Source organism: Meleagris gallopavo, chromosome 6 (assembly GCF_000146605.3).
Source record: "Meleagris gallopavo isolate NT-WF06-2002-E0010 breed Aviagen turkey brand Nicholas breeding stock chromosome 6, Turkey_5.1, whole genome shotgun sequence".
Lineage (NCBI taxonomy): Eukaryota > Metazoa > Chordata > Aves > Galliformes > Phasianidae > Meleagris > Meleagris gallopavo.
Genome location: NC_015016.2, coordinates 48,570,884 through 48,593,153, shown reverse-complemented (window position 1 = coordinate 48,593,153; position 22,270 = coordinate 48,570,884). Strand labels below are relative to the sequence as shown.

General features: G+C 36.8%; 1 protein-coding gene across 5 annotated transcripts in view; it reads right to left on the bottom strand.

Annotated features, from left to right (window-relative positions):
- SUGCT (succinyl-CoA:glutarate-CoA transferase) overlaps nucleotides 1–21,919 on the bottom strand; it is a 358,596-nt gene extending 336,677 nt beyond the window's left edge. For 3 of the 5 annotated variants that reach the window (XM_019616695.2, XM_031554005.1, XM_031554007.1), the window contains exons 1-5: nucleotides 21,770–21,916; nucleotides 21,610–21,683; nucleotides 16,530–16,615; nucleotides 15,549–15,599; nucleotides 10,516–10,636 (exon numbers count right to left, since the gene is read on the bottom strand). In XM_019616695.2, coding sequence (XP_019472240.1) covers nucleotides 10,516–10,636; nucleotides 15,549–15,599; nucleotides 16,530–16,615; nucleotides 21,610–21,658 — 307 coding nt within the window. In that variant the 5' untranslated portion in view covers nucleotides 21,659–21,683; nucleotides 21,770–21,916. Of the gene's footprint in view, nucleotides 1–10,515; nucleotides 10,637–15,548; nucleotides 15,600–16,529; nucleotides 16,616–21,609; nucleotides 21,684–21,769 lie in introns of all 5 variants that reach the window. The other 2 variants (XM_031554006.1, XM_010713100.3) reach the window with 2 other exon arrangements.
- Nucleotides 21,920–22,270: the final 351 nt, after the last annotated feature.

Below are 22,270 nucleotides of genomic sequence, written 5' to 3'. Positions count from 1 at the left end.
TCAAAAAAAAAAAAAAAAAAGATCAAGTCTTTAATGCAACCATCTTCCAAATGCATAACGTAAAAAAAACATTACAGAGCCTTGATTTCCCTTTCAGTACTGGAGCAGTCTGTTTTTATCAAGTCAAGCTTGGGTAGATGTTGCATATTTTTTTCCCCTCCAAACGCTTTGTTCAATCATTGTCAGTGCTGCCAGTGAATTCATACTTCACAGATTGCAAACCTGATATTTTTGTTTATTTAAGAGAGGTGTCATGTTCACAGCTTTTCAGACCTGCCTTTTCATTCTCAAACCACATCAAGAACTGCTGGAAGCAAGACACACAGTTTGTTCTGACAATGCCTCCTTTGACAAAGTATTCTGAGTGCAGCACCTTCTACTATTAGAAAACAATAGATCTGTCGAAAATTTATTTTGAACACTCTTTTATTGACAGAAACCGTGATACCAATCCTATTCTTTTTTTTCTTTTTCCCCTTTTTGCAGTTCCCAGCTTATTTCATCATCTAATTCTCTCAAATTATTCCTGCTTTGATTAGCCTTTGCCCAGCAAAGCATGCTGTGATTGTTTTTTGATTTTTTATTCTGTTATGAAAATAATGGAGTCAAAGTAGGATGTGCACCAAAATTATCATGCTATATCTTCTCATAAGAAGCAGCTACAAATCATTAGTACAGAACAGATGTACTGGAAGGTACCAAATGCTGGTTATTTTGAGTTATTACTAGCTTTTAAGTAGGTGGGTAAAGAATCATTCTGCTCTTTGGATTAATTAGAATCACTGGAGCTGCATAAGAGATACTTAAATTTGAAGAAATGTGTTCCTTAACTGGTCTTAAGCCTTTTATATATATTCATTTGAAAGGCACATATATAACAATTCCAGAATAAGACTCATCTGAAATTCAGATGATACACAATTCCTCTTTTTTTTTTTTTTTATTATTTCATTATTTCCACTTAATTTTTGTCTGTTTATAACACAACTATTTACTAACAAATACAATTAACAGTTTAGTACAGTTTAGGACTTTAAAAAGTATTAATCTAAATTTGTAAATTTTTCATCTACAAATGTAAAATCAGAGTTAAAACTAAGTTCTTCAGGGTACAGACAGCAAATTCTGAAGTATGATCAGTTAGAATAATATAATTTTAATAAAAAGTAACAGCTTTTTTTTTATTATTTCCTTTTGGCTGAGGTATAAATATTTCTGCATAATAGATCACCATGTCTTCAATCTCACAAATAAATACAGCAGAACGCTCTTTTCCTGCCTGCAGGAGTACAAATTCTTTAAAAGGCAGAAAATTAAGTGTCATGTTCATGCTTTAAGAATGGGAGAAAACGAAAAATACTGAAAGAAGAGATTGGGTAATGTCACAAACAACAAACTGCTTGTGAAACTAGGAAAGAAGGGATGAAGAGGAGACAAAAAACTAAGGAGGACTAACTTCAGAAAAACCAGTACAAGAGAAAAGCACACACAGTTCCATCAAACACAATAAACAAACAGAGATGGGGAACAGCGTTCGAGAACCTAAGACACGAAGCTTTCATCATTCAAGGAAACCTACAAAATTCAACGTTTTGCCTTCAGAGGCATTAAGAAAAAAATTGATTTGATTTGAAAATAACGTTGTCCTTTTAAACAGTGCCCCCTCCTGCCCAGAAATAAACTGTGAGTTCCTTAGTTGAACTGCACAGATCATACGGAGAGCAACAAATTGCCGCTTCTGTACATGGTTTACTTGAACCAGCCAATTTTCAAAAACTTAAACAAAAATGAACAACAGAACTACCAAAATACATTGTATTTAAATTAGTTCTAAGATTATGCTCACCAGTATAGAAAAGTTGTGAGTGACAACAGGATCTGTAGCTTTGAGAGTACTCAAAAGCAAGAGAAACATTGAGAAATAAAGCTGCAGTAGGGCTGGATATGTTCAGTCAGAGCTGTTTGGATAAAAAACTTGGTTTACTGATCAGGACTTCCAGAATACCAAAAAGGAGACGACATCTGGCTCACCTATGTCTAAACTCTTCACCCACAAATGACCCTGGACTCCTGAAAAATTACACTACCTTTCGTTTTACTACCACTAACAATTTACAACAGTCCAACGTTTAGAAAGAGGCAGTCTCATATCAACAGAGTTCCTTCATTTAAGAAAAATGCTGCAGTCTGAATATAAAGTAGAACATCATATGACCTCTAAGGAGTATGTCTTCCAGATTGTGTGTGGATTGCTCTGAAAGTAATGCCTCCTATTTATCTCCATGGAAACTATAACAGATGCAAAGGGCACAACAGTACTTTTTAAATACAGTCACTGCTATTAGCTGATTTGCACAGATGAGCTGACTGAGACACTCTTCAATTCATGGTGTGAGAGCTGTGCATGGCTGTCCAGAATGTCTTTCACACTGCTGTTGCCACTGCTGAAACGTACCACCCACTGCCTCACTGTGCTCACATCCATTGTTTGGTCTCCATAAACGTTTAGCAAAAGTCAACTAATATCAATGGAGGAATTAAATTACATGCCTTTGCGTCATATGCACATCCATGTCTGACACCATTTGATCAGACTGCCTCTCTGCTGCCATCTGTCACACAAAATAGAACATGATACTGATGGAGAGGTTCAACCCCTACTACCGTATCACCCACATCCACCTCTGACATCGTGAGCCAACATCATAAAATAGGAGGTATTACTTTCAGAGCAGCCATCCTATGTTCTGCTACAATGTCTGCCTATCCAGTCACCCCTACACGCTGGCCAACAAAGAGCATTTTACGTAGTAGAGTCCAATCCTGAGCTTTAAGCTGCACAAAACTGAGAATTTTCAACATCTTCTCACAGAATGAGCATTCTCTTCCTAAGCACAAAATCAAAGAGGAAGCTGGTTTGTTTAGCTATATTAGGAAAACAAACAAACAACAACAAAAACCCTTACAGCTATTTGATTAAAATACTGAGAATTCCTATTCTTTATAGCAAATACTTCAAAAAAAAATTGGGAAATCTTTTTGTCATGGTTATGCTTTCCTATTATTAATACTGTTACATTTTCTCTTGGTTTTCACTTTGGCCAGAATACCAGAATCCAGTTTCAAAATACGGTGGAGGGTGCAGGTCCACTATCCCCACAGACTAAGTATGCTAAGCTCAGTTTTGATTTTTTACTGCTCACACCTATTACACATGAGAACAGCAAAAAGGATATTCTCTCTGCTGCAGGTGGGACACAGGGCAGAATAGAAACACTAGTCCTCAGATCACCAAAAGTGGAGAGAAAACAAAGGTAGGAGGAACCATGTAGAACTGTAATTGGGACTGATTAGACCAAATTCCTCAGCAATCCCACAGGGATGTCAAAGAAACAGAGACCAGGCTGGTGCAATCTACCTCTGCATGGATGGAATATAGAGGAATTAGAGCTCCATAGAGGGAATAGAGCTTGAAAATTAATGCTTTTATTAATTAATGTTCCTACCAATATCCTGTTATGTGTTTTTTGCCGTGCAACAGAAGGCAGCAGAGGGGCAGTCTGACAAAACAGTGTCTGACATGGAAGTGCATCTGAAGGAAAGGTGTGTCATTGAATTCCTCCATGCAGAAAAAAATGGTACATGTTGACATTCATGGATGCTTACTGAACATTTATGAAGACCAAACAGTGGATGTAGGCGTAGTGGGGTGGTGGCTGATGCATTTCAGCAGTAGGGTCATCTATGTTGGTACAGACTTTTTACAAGTATGCAGGCTCTTATTCTTTGCTGGCAAACATGCTCACCTATTTTTAACATAGTCAGCACCATCAGTGTTTTGTAGCCAAGAATCTGCTCTATCAAATAAGTTTATTCTTATTTGCTCTTCTTATCTGCTGTAGTTTGAGTGGAAATAAATAGGAAGTGTCACTTTCAGAACGACTCACATATTTAGGTGTTATTAAATTACATATGAATCATTCATGACCAGACAACCAATGCATTATGTTCCAAGGACAGATCAGCTCCATCAGGCTGGCATCAAGAAGTACAAGGTAGAAATTCTTATGTGACAGGACACAAGTATAGTTCACAACGAATACACTCATTCAGCATCTGATCTACTACCAGGACCTAGGAATTAACGTAACTATTTTTGCTACTCACATTGTAATCAGCAATGAACAATGTAACCCAAAAGTGCAACTCCTCCTAGACAGTGAATCTTTAGAAAGAAAATCAGTATCAGTTAGTACTTACTACCAGTTAGTGACTCTAAACTCTTAAGACAAATCCAATACTTATATTTTCACACTGATTTGTCACAAATAAGTCTTTGAAAAGTGAAAATACCACTCTTCCAAAGTGTAGCAACTGGAGATCATCTGATATTTTTTAAAAGAAGACTAAAATAATAAATAGCATGACTTGAGCATGCTCTCTCTGGAAAGAATACAGTGCAGTCTAGAGTCAGAATTATTTTCCATTTTTTGGATGGCCCCTAATATTAAAGAAAAAAAAGTTTTAATATACAACTTGACTTACTTATACTTGCATGCAATAACTGAATGAGACTCAAAAGAATCTTGATGACATCTTGATCACAGCTGCTACACAACTTACGCTGTAGGGTGAAGCTGATTCCATCAGATTAATTGTTTATTGATTGCGTTCCATACCTATGATGCCTGAACTTGAAAGGCAATATGCTTCCAAAAATAAGAAACGAAGGCAGTCCAGATGACTTCCAGTCACATTAATGAATTAACTAAATGGCTAAGGGAAGCAGAATACAGTAATTATTTATGATTTATTAAATGAATCTGCTATAATGTCTTCAGCATGTAGACTGTGCATCAAGAAAAAACAAGAAAATCAAAAATTGAAGTTGGGGAAACACCCTGATTCTGACACGCTGGACATATTTATTTCTTAGTTACTTTTTTATTATCAACTGTTATGCCAAAATGCCTCTCTCTATTCTCATATCTCAGTGTAATAGAGTTCATGATAGTCCTTAACAATGACCAACATCATTTTGTCAGTTAAGAATAGTTATGATACATAAAATATCTCCCTAAAAAGCATATTTGAAACTGCCTAAGTTGACACATAAACCACTCCAATCCTTTGTTCAAAGATTTTCTAACATAATTCATGTTATATTGTGTATCCATTACCCTTCACAAGACCTGTAAACCAGAAAGGGCTTGAGAACTAACATATTTCTATTATCTCTTGAACAGCCTGTAAGTGAGGTGCAAAATGATGGATACAATCCCACTGTTTAGATGTAATAGGGGTTTCTGTAACCAAGATCATTTGTCTTAACAGTTTCCAACATTTGGGAAGACAACTTGTCCATTTAATCCAATATTCTAGGCCAGCACATCTCTTACATCTGACAAGCAATGCTTCTCTTCAGATCTTTGTTAACTCATATTTTCCATATCTCTAGTGAGGCATTCTATATACATGTAACTTTTTATGGCATTACCAAATAATCTTGGACTGCGTTCCCTGCCTCCTTCCACCTGAAATATTACTTTTAAGTTTTCAGCAACCTGCAAGAAATCAGTTTGTCAAAGGGTCATTCCACTTCATTTTCATTCCTATCCTTCATTTTCATTCCAATCCTTACCTCCAAATGTTGTCACAAGCATAGCTCCTACTTGCAGTGGAGACAGTGAGTGCTTCTTAAGGGTCTTTCAGAATGCAATGTTAAAATGTTTTCCACACCAATCTCTCACAAAAGTAGGCATCCAACTCAGATGCCTCAATTAACTCACATGAACCTGTTAGGGCTTTTTGGTTAAATACTGTAATGCCTAACATTAAAACAATCAAGACACTGTTTAAAGACAGATTTCTGTGCCAAAAGTCCCACTATTTTTATACATTTCTCCTTTTAAGAAACTAGAAGGGCAAAAGCATTTGAACACACATTTAAGCAGCAAGCAACATGGCTGAGAGGTACAAACAATTACTGATTACGTCTTATCTTCTTCAGAGAAGAGATGTGAGTTAATTTCTAAGTTTACATGAACATCCTGATATGGTCAATTACTCCTCAGTGTATGTTTTCATTGGCAAAGTGATGATGCATATGAATAACAAAGGCTCTGACCAAAATTCCACCTTGCTCAGATACACTGATACAAGTGATTTATAAGTGTTCATTTACCAAGCTTTATATGCAAGATATTCAGATGAACAAAGTTAATCAAATAAGTCCCTTAAGGAAAACGGCTCAAGTAGAGAAACTCCTCTGGCTTTGCCAGTAATAAATTGCAATGTATGTAGATTAACTGCCATAAAAATGTTTTAGTGCTTTTACTCATCTCCTATGCGATCTGTCTAACCTAATTTGTTTATAATGAAAACAAATTCTCCTGATCTTTTTCCATAGGCATTCATATTTAAATCTAACCTGCTACACTATGCAATTTTTGTCAGAAATATTTTACATTTGATCTCCTTTTCACTATTTTTTTTTAATTAAAAAAAAAAAAAAAAAACAAGCTAGATTAATCAACTTCTGGTTTTCTTCCCAGGGCTCCAAAATGTAAAAGGTCAGTCAATGGATATTTGAATATAGAAACCATGCCACAAAAATATTTTGAGCTGTAATGCCTTGAATCAGGTCACGGAGTTCAGAAATAAATCATTTCTTTCTTTTCAAATTGCAGTATTGCAGGTACAAGATTAGGAAAGCCAGGGCTGACCTGGAGAACCTGGCAAAGGATGTGAAGGACAGGAAAAAAGGATGCTGCAAGTACATAGCAGCAAAAGGAAAACTAGTTAAAACATGGGCTTGTTGTTGAATGGGGAAGGCAAAATGGTTACAAGTGCCACAAAAAAAAAAAAAAAATAAAAAAAAAGAGGTATTTAAATACTTTCTTTGCTTTGTCTTTACCTATAAAGCCAGCCCCAGGAGTCCTAGGCCCTTGAGACTAGAAGGAAAGCCTGCAGGAGGGAACATGTCATTTAGCATACACTTAAATCAGCTTAAATAAGCAGGCATCCTTGTATCAAAGGAGGCCAACAGTATCTTGTACTGCATTACAAAGAGCATCAGCAGTATGACAAGAAAGGTGATCCTTCTCATCTACTCTGTATTGGTGAGGCCACACATACAGTACTGCATCCAGTTCCAGGCCCCCCACTACAAGACAGATGGGCTTACTAGAGAAAGTCACGCACAGGGCCACAAAGATCAAAAAACCATCAAGATGATCAAGGGACTGGAGTATCTCTCTTATAAAGAGAAGCTGAAAGAGCTGGGAGTGTTCAGCCTGGAGAAGGAGGCTCAAAGGAATCTAATAAACACACGTAAATACCTGAAGAGAAAGTGTAATGACGGGAGTCAGATTTTTTTCAGTGGTGGCCAGTGTCAGGACAAGAAAATGGGCACAAACAGGAGGTTTCCTCTGAATACCAGGAATAACTTCCATGTTGAGCAGGTGGTAGAGAAGAGCCACAGGTTAGCCAGAGAGACTGTGGAGTTTCCTTCCTGGAGATCTCCAAAAGCCACTGGGACACATGCTTGGGTAACTGCTCTGACTGGCCCTGCTTTGGAGCATAGGTTGGAGTAGATGGGTCCAGATGGGTGCCCTGAAAGCCTCAGCTATTCTGTGAAGATGATAATAGACTGGAACACCTGAACATCTCACCAACAGGAGAGGGTAAGAGCTGAGACTTCAGCTTGGAAAAAGAGAAAACTCCAGGGGAAATCAATCTTAACCAACAAATACAAGTACTTGATGGAAGGGAATGAGTGAGAGACTTAGATCTCCTTACAAGCACCCACTGACAAGATAAGAGGCAATGAACAAAAATTCACATGACCCCAACTATAACATGATAAAATACTCTCTGCTGTGAGTACATCAAGCATTGGAACAGATCATCCAGAGAGGCTGTAGAGGTTTGGTTTCCATCTGTGGAAATACTCAAAAACCAGGTGGACATAGTTCTGGGGAACCCAGTACAGCTAACTTTGTTTGAGCAGGAGAATTGGACTACATATCTCAAAAGGACCTTTCCATCTAGGCGATTCTGCACTTCTGTGAAACTGCTAAGTACCTTTCCTTAGCCCTTTAGTTAAGTCAAAGTTTTTAATTGATGAGAGATGCTCTAAAAGTAATGCCTCCCATTCTATTATCTTGGCCCAAAACATAAGAGGTAAACATTAGTGGTATACCAGTCATCGAATTTGAACCTTCCCAACAACATTGCATTAAATGTTGTTGATGTGTGACAGATGACAGCAGAGAGGTAGTCTGACAAAACAGTATCTGACATGTGTCTGAAACAAAGGTATGTCACTGAATTCCTTCACAAAGAAAAAAGTTGCACCTATTGACACTTTCTAAACTTTCATGGAGACCAAACAGTGGATGTGAGCACAGTGAGACAGTGGGTGGTGCATTTCAGCAGTAGCAACTGTGACGTGAAAGACAAGTCACATTCTGCACAGCCATGCACAAAATGATTCATGGCTCAATCAGCTCATCCACACAAATCAGCAGATTAAGACCAGGGAACTGTGCACAGAGCTGAGTATCAGCTTCAATGTGTTGGAAATGATGGTGACAACACTAGAATACCAAAAAAAAAAAAACTTGCACCATGTTGGCCCCACAAATGCTCACACAGGATCATAAAGTATATCCTATGCAAGTTTGTTGGTACCTATTCAACCAACACAGGGATGAAGTTTCCTGGACCACATCATTACCGATGATGAGACATGGAGTCACCACTGTAGTCAGAGTAAAAACAGCAGGCCATGGAGTGGTGAAACGGGAATTCCCCATTGAAGAAAAAGTTCAAGAGAGTGTCCCCAACAGGTAAAGTGATGTGCTCTGTCTTTTGGGATAGGAAACAGATTCTTTCAAACAAACCATCAACTCTAACTATTACATCATGATGCTGACTAAGTTGAGAGCTCAAACTTCCAGAGTCAGGCCAGTGAAGAAGACAACTTTTTTTCTTGCAACGTGATAAAACCAGGCCCCATATCAGTTTTGAAGACTGTGAAACACACTGCCAAACTTAGCTGGACTGTCCTACTACATCCACCATATAGCTCAGACTTGGCATCATCTGATTTTCAGCTGTGAAACAGCAGGTAAGCTCCACTGGTGAAGATTTTCAGGAGCACAGCACACAGGGTCTTGTTGATCACTGGTGAAAATGCATAGCTAATGGTGGTGACTATGTTGGAAAATAGCGTTTTGTAGCTGAGAATTTGCTCTATCAGTTTTACTGTGCTCTTTGTACCTGGTGTAGTTTCCATAGAAATAAACAAAACACATTAAGTTTTGAGTGACCTACAAATTATCAGCAAAATAAAAGTACTCAAAAGTTGTCACGTGCAGCGAGTGGATAAACAGATTTACTAAATCAAAGTAAAGTTTGGCAACTGTAACAACTAAATTGCAGTGTGGGTATCGATTTATTCTTTCATTAATTACACATACAGCAACTAGAAAAAAGGAAAAACCCTCAATAAATTCTAAATGAGATTACATGCATAAGCAAATATTAAGAACATTGTGGTAACTCACCACAAACCAAATTAAACATATATGTAAAGAAAGATATAACAGGAATTTCTCAGCAAGCACTGAACATAATTGCCTTTCTGCTCTCATTGTTTTTTCAGGACACTTGCCACAAAAGCATGATAAACATATCACTACATACTAAAAATGTTTGGTTCTCAAATGACAAACATCCAGGAATTAAAATAGTAAAGATATTATTATTCAGAAATTAAGAACAAGTCCAGCCTGGTTTGCAACTAATATTTTAAATTGGTCTTCAAATACTTGTAACTTTTTTTGTTTTATTTGTACTTGAACAATAGACTTGTCATGCACAAATCATTTAATTTTAGTAATTAATTTTTGTGTTAGGTTTTCAAATAAGTGATTTTTCAGAGTTCATGTTATTTCCATATGCATGCAGGTTCTAATGCTCACATACCTACTTCCTTTTCATTACTCACTCCATTTCTAAAAAACCTAAAACTCATCTTACATTTCAGCTATCAAGCAGTCTGCAGCAAATGGAGAATACCCATGAACGTACAGCTCTTCCATGAACACATAGCTAGATAAATCTGAAGAGAGAGGGGTAGTAAAGAGCACTGAAATTACCACGTTGGAAACTTGTCACACATAAACTGGTACAGTAAAACTGCTCAGAAAAAAAAAAGTTATCAATCTGTTCAAAGCAACACACAAGGAATCCAGCCAGAGCAGACTCCTTTCAAGCCTATCTGAACGCTGCAGTGTGGTAATGTCACTACTGAACAACTTACCAAGTGTTGACACTGTTGCTGCCTTACAGTTCTTCCTGTACATGTTTTTCAATTAAAATCAAACCTTATTTTCTCTTTCAGTTTATCTTGACCAACATCAAAATAACATGCTGTTATATAATCACATGACTTTCATAACGTAAGAGGAGTAAAGGAAATAACAGAAATTACTGAAGTCACAATACCTGTTATTGAACAGTATACTATGTGAGGAGCAATCTTTTCAATGTCTTCATACCCTAGGCCAATTTCAGCCAGTTTCCCAGGGACGTAGTTTTCCACGAAAACATCAGATACAGCTGCAAGCTTTAGAAAAGAAAAGGATGCATAAGATTTGTTAACAAGCTTCCAGAAGTTCAATGTATTTCTCATGTAGCTCGAAGTATCACTAATCAAGATGGTTCCTGTCTTCCTGACAGAACAGAATTCAAACCTAAAAGAGATTTTTTTGGTCTGTTAGACTGTGCATGTCAGCAAACTACACATTAGAAATGCTGTGTATGTAGAAAAGAAAATATAAAAATTCTACATCTATTAGATAAAACTGTAATGTAATTGTATTAACAGAGTCATACTGATTTCCAAATATTTGATCAAAATTTACGTAACAGTCACCCACTTTATACTCACACCAAGCTTGAAGAAAGTGGGGAGAAAGGATGCACCTTTATCCTTCATGTTTACCTTAGAATTTTGTAAAATGCTGGGGGTAGGGGGGCAGAAAGGATGGTGGTGGTTCTTGGTTTTTTGCTGTTTTCTGGTTGATTCTCTTCAGTTTCAAAACAACTGATAATACTTACAGTAACAGAAGCTACACATATCTTAAGGTCACCTCAATTAGAACAGCATTATAAAGCTCTGCAGCAGGATTTTCTGCATCAAATCTGATGAAATGATCTAGTCCAAAACCTACTGAGATTATAGATTAACCTATGATCTGATGGGCTTTAAATTATATCTTTTTATTCTTAGAGAAGTTAAGCATGTAAATATTTGTACATATTTCAGTAGAATTAATATTAATTAAGAACTTCTGAAACAAGAGAACTACATTTGAAAATAAATATGTACTATTTGGCAGAGTTGTGGAGGTCGAGGTTCTTTTTCAGTTCAGTTGCTTTTTCCAGGAATTTAAATACTCCCTGACAAGAACACATTTGTACATACATCTATAAGCATGACCTAGAACTCCTCATTTCTTAATGTTATTTCAAGATGATCAGAGTCAAATTCTCTGGAACTACCACGCAGTTGTCTGATCAATATCCACAGCACACTGGGCCAGCTTCCATAAATTACTGTCATCATATCTGCAATCATAAGCATTTTTGTTCTAGCATGTAGTCTGTTGAGTTGAATTTAAGGCCAAAGAAACAGCCAAGCCAGCAAATATTTCAAAGGAAAGACAGAAACTGACTCCTATTCAGACAAGAAGCCATGTAAATTATGAATGGTTTAACTAAATGCATGGATGAGATGCTAGTGACATTTACAGAAATGAACTTCAGCATACAGTGGAAGTGCCTTTTAAAATGCACGTGGTAAATTATTAAAGAGTCTGTGTCAAGGAACTGTAGGAGTGCCAGTTTTTAACAATTGAAAATCTCCAAATTTTAAGTAAGTACTGCCGGGTTTTTTTTTGTGTTGCTGTTGTTTGTTTTTAATCCATGACTCTGTGAAAATGACAAGCCCTTCATAGCAGTTACTTAAGAAGCCAGCATTCATCACAGGAAGGTTCTCAAGAAGACCAAGGTTTTACAGAGCTGAAGCTTTATTCAGTAAAAACAGAAGAAGCTCAGAGTGATCTGTGACTGTCCCAGTCTTCTGTGCCAGACAGCACATCCAAAGCAAAGAAAGGACAATGCACTGGGAGCAGGCTGTTGATCTTCAATAATACGTCTTTATATAAAATAGATATAAGGGGCTCTCTAAATCCTTTTTAGTCTATACATAATTACTTTTACATTTGGTAATATTACAACCTTAGCTAAATTCATCTAAGAAATCAATTATAACTTTTGCACTGCTTTCACTAGGTTTTGTAACCTATCCAATACACAGCAACAGCGTGAGCTAAATTTGAGAGCTCTGTCCATCCCATACTGAAGAACCAACACCTGCAAACCACTGTGAGGAAAAAGAGGATGACTTACTGAAACAATAAGTAAATAAATAAGTGCCATAACTCTAGATGTGGCAACACGTGGATGACTACAGTGCTAAGAGAAGATACAGTGATTTAGGCCGAGGTTAGTAGTGTATATATTCTCAGAGAATGAGATGAGCATAACATTCCAGGCATCTTACAAATATTGTATCAGCATGGCCTCTAGTGCTCTCATGACACCTGGGAACAGGCTTTAAATATAAGCCAGCAGTGAACAGTATGTCTCTTTTGGTGCTCACTGTACTAAGCACAGATATCCAGCATTCTGCCATTGGCATGAACTGTATTCTGACTCTATCCAAACCAACTGCACAGAATCACACGTCCTTAAAGCACACAGGGACTTTCAGTCTTAAAATTCAACAGGGTTTTGAATCCTCTGTCAAGTGAAATTTCACACTGAACTACATGTCCTGCAAACTCTTTGAGCATATCACTTGTACGTTCACCTACACTAGCAAAGTAGTGTAGAACACAGAACACTACATGTTCCAGATAGGACATTGATGTGCACAACTTGTACATGTCAGGACATCAAAAAAAAGGCATAATGAACACCAAAGTAATCATTAATTTGAATATAAGTAACACGTAACGAAGATACTAACTTGACAAAGCAAACTATTCATTCCTTCAGAAGGGATTTTTTTTTTTTTAAACGAGTATTCCATAAAGAGGAATGTGTGCATATATACACACAGATAAGTGAGAGTATGCATGAGACATGATGACCCTCTCAACTACACTGAACAGAGGGGAAGTACCATCAGCTCCCCATCCAACGGAGTTTTCCCAAGTCCTTCATGAATAAACACAGAATTTAATTAGTTAAGACTAAATACTCAGGACAAATGTATCCCTAAGTTTCTTAAAACAAGTATTGCTGAATATTGCTGAGTAATACTCAAAAATGCAAGCCATATATGTCAGAGCACATTATCTGTGCACATCCCATCACTGAAGGGAAAATAAGTTTCACTCAGTGAGACACTCAAATTTTTGAAAAGCAGTTAAGAGTGAGTTAAAAGCAATAGGAAGGAAAAGAAGGCTACAAGTAGAATACAGAAAGAGAATACAGACTAAATTATTTTATGGTAACCACTCTGTAAAATATTCACATAATTATGAAAGAGTAGACCTTTGGACAAGTCTCTTGTCAGCACTGTGCCAAATCCAGGATTGCTGATTAACAGGTTTTCCTCCATACCTGATACTACTAATTCAATTGTTCTAATCATGCTACTTTTCTTATTAAAGAAAAATGATTAAACAATGACAAGCACAATAAACACCTAGTGTGTCATAAAAACAACCCGTTTCAGTAGGACATAGGCCCAGGATACAGTTCATATTTACTTGTATCTGATGTCCCAAGCTCAAAGTTCCTCTTGCAAACACAAACAATGCTTTTCGTTAGAGCAAACACCACTGTGCAAAACTTAGAATTTTACATACCTACATCTTGATATTAGCAAAAGACAACTGACAACAAGGTCTTTTATTATAGATAATATTCTTATATTTCAAAGACCAAAAGAGATAATATTATAGTTCCATTTGAGATGCAATAAAAAAAAAAAAAATGTAAAGACCTCTGCACCAAGCACTTCCAAAAGCTACCATTAAGTCAAGTAAAACAATGGCAGAATAGTTGCTATGTTGATACAAAAATTGTGTGGGGCTTGAATTCAAGCAGTCCAGCCTCAAGTACAAAGGTTGTAACGTTGCACATTCTTAAGTATTCAGCCATTTAATGGCACAGATCATGAAAAGGTTAGTCGTACATTTAAAGGCTAAATCAAGCAGCCACCTTCCTGTACCAGTGTTAAGAAAAAGAGAGCTTCTCAACCTGAAATAGTAGCAGTCACACATAAGAGGCAAACGCTACAGCCATCCTTCCTCCAGCTCATCCTCACTCATAATCCCAGCTATCTTAAGCCCACATTCACAGAATCAATGGACTTTTTGCTTCAAGTAGTTTTACTTTCCTTCACCATTTCTTTCCCAGAAGGTCAAATAAGGTGACTAGACTTTTTTTTCCTAGTTATCTGGAATGAATTCTTTTTCTTCAGAACTCTTATTTAGAATTTGACTGTCCAAAAAAATACATGTGTATTTTCCCAAATGGCCGTATCTGTTTCCAAAACCTTTAGAAGACAAACATACAGCTTCGTAACAGAAAGGAATATTGTGTTCTTCAAAGAGTACAAGGAGAGGGTGGTACTGGGGAATCCGTAAACTTCGCTTATAAACTCCAAAGATTGCATAGAGCTGACAGTAAAAAAAAAGTTTCAGAAGTATAAGACAACTTAATCTCTTTCCATTTCGTGTAACATTCCTGGCAATAAATCCTACCAGACAAATTCCACTTATTGCAGGACATGTACAGACTTACTGTGAAAAGAAGAGTGACTATGAAGCAAACAGGAACAGAAGCCAGCTCACAGTTTTAGATATGTTGCTACTCTTATGGTCCTTAGCCCTGCAGAACTAGTTAGCACTAACTAGTTAGTTATTATATAGTTAGTTAGCAATAACTAGTTAGTTATTTCTCAAGAAATAAAAAGGGATGAGAAAGCACAAGTTTTAAAGAGTGTGAAATATGGTGCCTTTATTAGCTTAAAGATTACTAGAATAATCAAACTTCGTTACTGGAAAAATCATTACCTGAATTTACCTTATCATTACCTTGTTGGCTTCAATGGAAGACGTTTCTAACTGGATTGATGAAGTTGTACAGAAAGATCTAATACACCCACAGCTAAGCATTGAACTGTTAGATCTTTACCTCACAATATTTCATCTGAAGTTTTTGATGTTTGAGTAAATTTTATTCTACCTAAAATCATTATAAATTACTCTGAACAATGAACTTATCTCAATGCAAAACTGTAGAGATAGTATATGCCACGCCTCACCCATAATTTAAACAGTGAATGGCATACATACCTATTTTTAATTATCACACCTCTAATACTTGAAATGTAGAGTTCATTCTTTCTTACACAGGAAATATAAAATTGACACAATTGGCATTCCATTAAAACCTACCTCCCTGATCAACTTTGCTCCTCTTGAATTCTTCATATTGATAGCTATACTCTGGGGACAAAAAGAAAAATCACTTAAGAGAAAGCTGTTCTCTAGTGAGAACTGAACTCTTCTAAGCATAATCAGTAGTCAGTTTTTTTCATATTAATCATATTTTTTTGTTGGTAATGCAAGTTTAACAGTCTCTAAGAACCAGACAAGCAACGGAGCAAATCTGATGGATGTGCAAGTGGGAGCTGCATTGTGGCCTGCTCACTGTATGTTTGTACAGCACTTACTACTGCAAGTACATATGGGGACACAGGAAACATTTGTTTCAATGGCAACAAGCCTCTAAACAGCTCAATATGTAACTTCATCTCAATACCAAAAATTCACAAGCTCTCTCTGCTAACCTAACTACAGTATGATGCCTGCTTTCCCACAACTCTAGCTGCCAGGAAGGGCAGGTGAGCTCAGCTGACCCGCACAAAATGAAGTGATCCTTAAAATACTAACAGTAACCATCACCCTTCAATTCAACAGGGTTAATTTTGTACCAGAAACTGAAGACTGGCAGGACCACTCTTGCATTTGGAATTTGCTTCAGCTGATCTCAGAACCATACCAGAGATTTGCAGCCTTTTTTGTTCAAAATACTTCATTTATCTCATGAAACGTATTCACCTTGACAATACAATTAAAGCCAACGTAACTATTGCTCCATTAGGTACGCTAAGAATCAAATGAGTTTAAACTAAGTTCTCATAAAGTCTGTTTATGGAAAAAAAAATTCAAGATTGGAAGTTTTCTCTGACTGCTAACCGTATTCACTTAAGGTTTTGTTGTTTGTTTTCACTTAGTTTTTTTTTTGTCAACAATCACGTACTGTGCAAAACTCTTTCTACAAAAAGCAAAAGTAAAGAATTTAAAAGAGAAGTGCTATGTCTTTAACTGCTTTTACAACTGGCAGACTAATCTTCAGTGAAGCACTTCACTTACCTTTTTATTTCTATTGACGCTGAGAAAATAAACACTTTCTGTTCCAACAAAAGGTGGGCCCCAGGCTCTTGTGTCATCACCAGTTCCTGAAAGAAATATCACCATGTTTTTGCAGTTATTCAACATTACACTGACAATAAAACAAGAAAAGAAAAAAATTTAATTATCCTAGGCAATGTTTAAGCCTCCTAAATTCAACTAGCAGGCAGGGGAAAAACAACCACTTTAGTATACACGTTTCAGGTCATTTACTTCAGAAAATACCTAAGAGTGAATGTGACTAAGCAAAACAAGTTTTGCTTTTCTTACTGCTGTAATCATTATAATATAGCTTCTTAATATAGCTTGCTTTGTTCCTTCTGTGATTTATTTGCATCTTAAAAATCAAACAGTCACACCACAGTGTACTTAATTCCTTTTTAACTAAAAGCACTGCTCTGAGGTACAGCAGCATTCGTTTAGGCAATCTCCAAGAATTTAGCAGATGTTCTCAGTCAGCACACAGTCAAAAAACCATTCCTGAAACACTATGGAAACAAGGTCATGAGATCACTGATCAGCACAGCTCACAAAGCTGTGTGCAACAGAATATAGTCAAAAAGAAGCACTTGCTACTGTCTTCTGTTCAGAAATTCCTTACAGAAAAGCAAGACGGCATTAAAACTGGAGCAGACACCAATGTAATTGAATCTCTTATGCCTAATTTCCAATTTTAAACCTTTCGTAAGTGTCAAGAAGACTAGCAATCCATTTAAAATGAAAGTACAACTAAAACCAGCAAATTTGAAGCTGAATTTAATTAAGATATAATTATGATATACAAAATATCAAAGTATACAAGATATTTCTCTATCATTATCTCAAGTTTATGTACTTGCTAACTTTAAGGGAGCAGAAGCTTTCCTTAGAGAGGCAGCACAGAAGGCTAACATTAGCAGAGATGCAGAACTAAGCTAAAGATTAGATTAAAGAAAGATTATCTTTCTTCTTTGTAATAATAAAATGAAAATTAAAAGCAGAGCTTCTGCTTCCAAAATTGAAGTGCCTGCCTTTTAACCAGTACTCTAATCTTGAGTAGTAAGATGTATTTCTGTTTAATATTATTACCTGAGAAGCTTGGGCTCAGAGAGAACTGAGTCACAGAACCTTAGCTCTCCAATGGAAAAGAAAACATCTTATCCCTCTGTCCCCACTATAAGGGGAATCTATGTCTTAAGGTGCACATTGCTTGTGTTTGATTCTATCAGAATACACAAATTTTAAAAAAAAAAAAAAATCAAAAATACTTTCTCTTATTAATCATGTTTTAAACCAGGAGGTTTAAAAAAAATCACAAACTTTCAGCCTCAGTGCTTGAAAGAGAACCATAAAGAGAACATCATAGCATAGCAAGCTGCCCCAGAGCAACTCTTCTGGTAATTTTGCTTCTAGTCCTTTTATTAAAATAATACATTTATTTCAAAACATACCTACAGCATTCTCCACATGACAAAGGCACATATTTCCCTCCACACAGAATTTCAGGCACTTTTTTCTACCGTACACTTAAATATTTAAATGTACATTGCTTAACTGAGGCAGGTTGTAAAGTGTGTGGCTCCTTTCATTACGGTTTGGCTCCTACTATATCAGCCATCAGAGACACACAGCAGTCAGTGATGTTAAGATGCATCATTTACAAGATCCACAGAATGACAAAGGTTGGAAGAAACCTCTGGAGATCATCCAGTCCAACACCCCTGCTAAAGCAGGGTCCCTGCAGCAGGTTGCACAGGAAAGCATCCAGATGGGTTTTAACCATCTCTAGAGAAGGAGATTGAGGCTTCTTGGCAGCTTGCTCTAAGTCCTCTGCACCCACAAAGTAGAAAAGTTTTTCCTTCGTGTTCAGATGGAGATTCCTGTGTTCCAGTTTGTACCCTTTGCCCCTTGTTCCATTGTGGACACAACTGAAAAGCTCCTGACCATAAACACTTGGCACTGGGAAGAGCAGATAACCTCCAATTCAACAAACTTGTATGGGTATAACTGAATGCTTCTATACCTTTATGAAAACCCTTTACTTGTATACATATTATTGCACAAGGCCTGCCTTATGGCTATTCCTTCTCATACCAAGAATGGAAAAGTCGAAAATACAATGTTCACTTTCTCAGAGGTTTGTACAATCACCACCTCACATGCATTAACATTAGCTGTATGTGGAAATCCAATTGTTTCCTGCAATAAAAGCTTTGAGTGAAGTTTCAGTAAGCAATATCTGTCTAATTAATATGACAAAGGCACGATACGCACTAAAAAGACCTGAAAATACTCTGCCTGCTTTTACTTTCTCAAAAATTGCAGTATTACTCCTACCACATTTCCATTACTCTGCTAAAGCAGCAAGAGAGAAGGGCACAAAAATCAAGCAAAGGTCTTTATGTTGATAATACTGAGTCCTAAGCTAAAGTGACTGCCACGATGGATGGGAGAGAAGGGGAGCAAAACAAAAAAAAGCACCATATAAAGCATGAGTGCCCAATCTTTTGGCTTGCCTGAGCCACACTGACTGAAGAGGAAGTGCCTTGGTCCATATATATATATACATATATATGTATACATATGTATGTATGTATGTGTATATATATATATATATGTATATGTATATATATGTGTGTGTGTGTGTGTGTGTGTGTATATATATATATATGTGTGTGTGTGTGTGTGTGTATATATATATATGCAGGTTGTTCCAAAAGTAATGCCTCCTATTTATTTGCATGAAAGCTACAACCTAACCAACAAGCACAGGAAGTGTTTGATACAGTAAATTCCCAGCTACAAAACACTACGGTGGTGACTATGTTGAAAAATAAGCTCTGTATTTTTACCAGCATTGAACAGGAGTCTGTGTGCCAAACTCATCAACATCTACATCAGTGAAGGTGACCCATCATCACTGTTGCCACTGCTGAAATGCACTGCCCACCTCCTCACTGTGCTCACATCCAGTATTTGGTCTCCAGTGGTTCAGCAAGTGCTGATGAATGTCAGTGAGTGCCATTCTTTCTGTGTGGAGGAATTCAGTGACACACCTTTGCTTCATATGCACTCCATGTCAGACACCATTTGGTCAGACTGCTCTGCTGCTATCCTCACATGGCAACAGAATATTGCCAGGAAGCTTCAGCCATACTGCCATACCATCAACATCCACCTCTGACATCGTGGGTCAACATAATAAAACAGCAGGCATTACTTTTGGAGCAGCCTCCAAAAATTTTATAGCATAGTTAATACATATAAGCAACAAAATATTTCAATTTTTAATGATTTCTGTTAAAATATAAAAAAAAGTAGAGCAACAAAATCATAAAACCAGTGGGATATTTGACCTCGTTTTTGCAATTCTAAAATATCATCCTGGTTGAAGGCAGTAGCTGCGATTCTCATAGTGCTCATCAGAGATTTTTGATGAAATTTACTCTTCCTGTACTTCATCCTTGAAAACAGTCGCTCAGAAAAGTTCCAAAAGATGATGAAATGAGTAAGGTAACTGTGAAGTGAAGGGTATTTCTCTTTGGAGAGACAGGGCTTCTACAAGACTGCTAAAGACAGCCAATCAGATTTTTGAATTGAATGCCCGGTTGCAACTCTAAATATTTCACTCAAAAATGTGCAAATAACATATTTATGTTAGCTGAAAATGGAGTCACAAATAGAGGAATTTGAGAATAGGTTTCAAGACTGCCAGAAAATTATCAATTTATTGTTTTATCAGGATGGAAAGCACAGCTGCATATTTCTCACTGTTCACACAATTTGTCTTCAGCCACGCATCAAAATTTATGAAATTGTTTGCCATAACTTGAGCTATCACTGCACTGTCCTCATTTCACCCCAGGCAGGGCTAATAGTGCACAGATGTTTGGTCATTGCTGAGTTACAGTTGCACACCTGGGGCAGGGAAGAGCCACTGCCATGACGGTGCAGGGCACAGGCTGGGCTGCACCGTGAGCAGTGCCAGGCCACAGGTTGGACAAGCCTGATATCAAGGATGAAATGTCACAGAGTATCACCAGTTATACTGTTTCTGGTAGCATCTTGATAGCTACTAAATAACTGTGGACGTGAAATAATCCCAACCAGCATGACATAAAGTTATGCTGACTTAGCCTCCCACCCCCACGATTCTTAAACTTGTTTTGGTTTTGGGGGTGTTTTTTTGTTTGTTTAAGTATAAACTGCTCTATCATTCCTCTTTATCTTGCTAGGAAGGACAAAGCAAGAATTTTAATTGAAACCTCCTAATATAATGAAATCACCAACATTCCATTAAAAAAAAAAAAAAAAGTATCTTAAGGAAAAAGCCCTGGAAACTTATAATTCTGTAGTCTGACAAATTTTGGAGGCCATACTACTGTTACAACTGTTTTTATCCTCTCACCACAATACAAGAGCCTCCAAAAACCTAAGCATTCCCATGGCACTTTAAAACCTGAGCAAAGTCCAAACCACTCAAAAGAAATCAATTTTAGTGATAGAATAAGGCATGTTAGTAGTAGTGATGACCCAGTATGTTTTGTACATTAGTATCTGGAAAAACAAATGACCTACCCTTACAGCTTCAATCTTATCTTTCCTAAATGTGTATTTGTTCCTGAACAAAACACATACATTGGAGTACTTAAACTTCAAGCAAACAGACCATAGACATGCAAGCAAACTTATTAATAACTACCATGGCAGAAATAGAGCAATTATGTCAACAGATTCCAGGAATTTGATAGCTATAGCTTCACAAAAATACAAGCTGCTACAAAATTTACTATCTCATAGCCCAATACCATACACACACCACCACCAAAAACATACATTCACCAAATAAACTTACTATTGGTCGCCTCTGAAAATATTTAGATAATTGTATGTTCCCAATCCATAGTAAACATCCCAGAATGTTATCAGAAAGTAAGCTGCTGTTAACAATGTGAGGAAAACCATAAAAGAAGACAATGCCAAATACAGAAACAATACATACACCATCATTTGCTAAATCAGCCCACATTCTTACCACATAGAAAACAAAGGAGAACCTTACCTGGTCTTTCCACTTTGATAACTTCAGCCCCTAGATCTCCTAAATTCATTGTGGCAAAGGGCCCTGCAAGCACTCTGTAAAATTTAGAAAGATTTTCTTAGTTCTTTCCCTACAGTATTTGCATCTAGACAGTGTTTCAAATCATAAACAAAACACAAACCTTGTTAAATCAAGAATTTTCACACCATCCAGTGGCTTTACATTACTGGCACCTGACAAGAAACAGAAAACAGTAAGTTACTCTTGATTTTTTTATTTTTTTTTTTTTGTAAGATGTTTCTGATCCAATTTAACTCTCAACATCCTCACTCCCCAAATATAGGATAATAAACCTTTCTGCAGAGGTATATTATTAGAATTGTATTACATCAATAAAGCCCTTCAAAATCCAAAAATCTTATGGTTAATGTTGCAGAACCTATTCCAAACACCTCAGAATTCTACAGTGAAAATACTTGAAGGTATTCTATACATGCCTACCACTAACACACATATAGCTTTCAAAGACATGACGAAAGATCCAGCAAAAGCACAGCAAATATCACAACAGCAAACTAAAATTAACAGATAACAGACCAACTTGAAGTACAGAATCCACAGCAGCAAAGTGGTCTGGTCTGTGTAGCAGACCATGCACTTGCACCACACACACAAAAAAAAA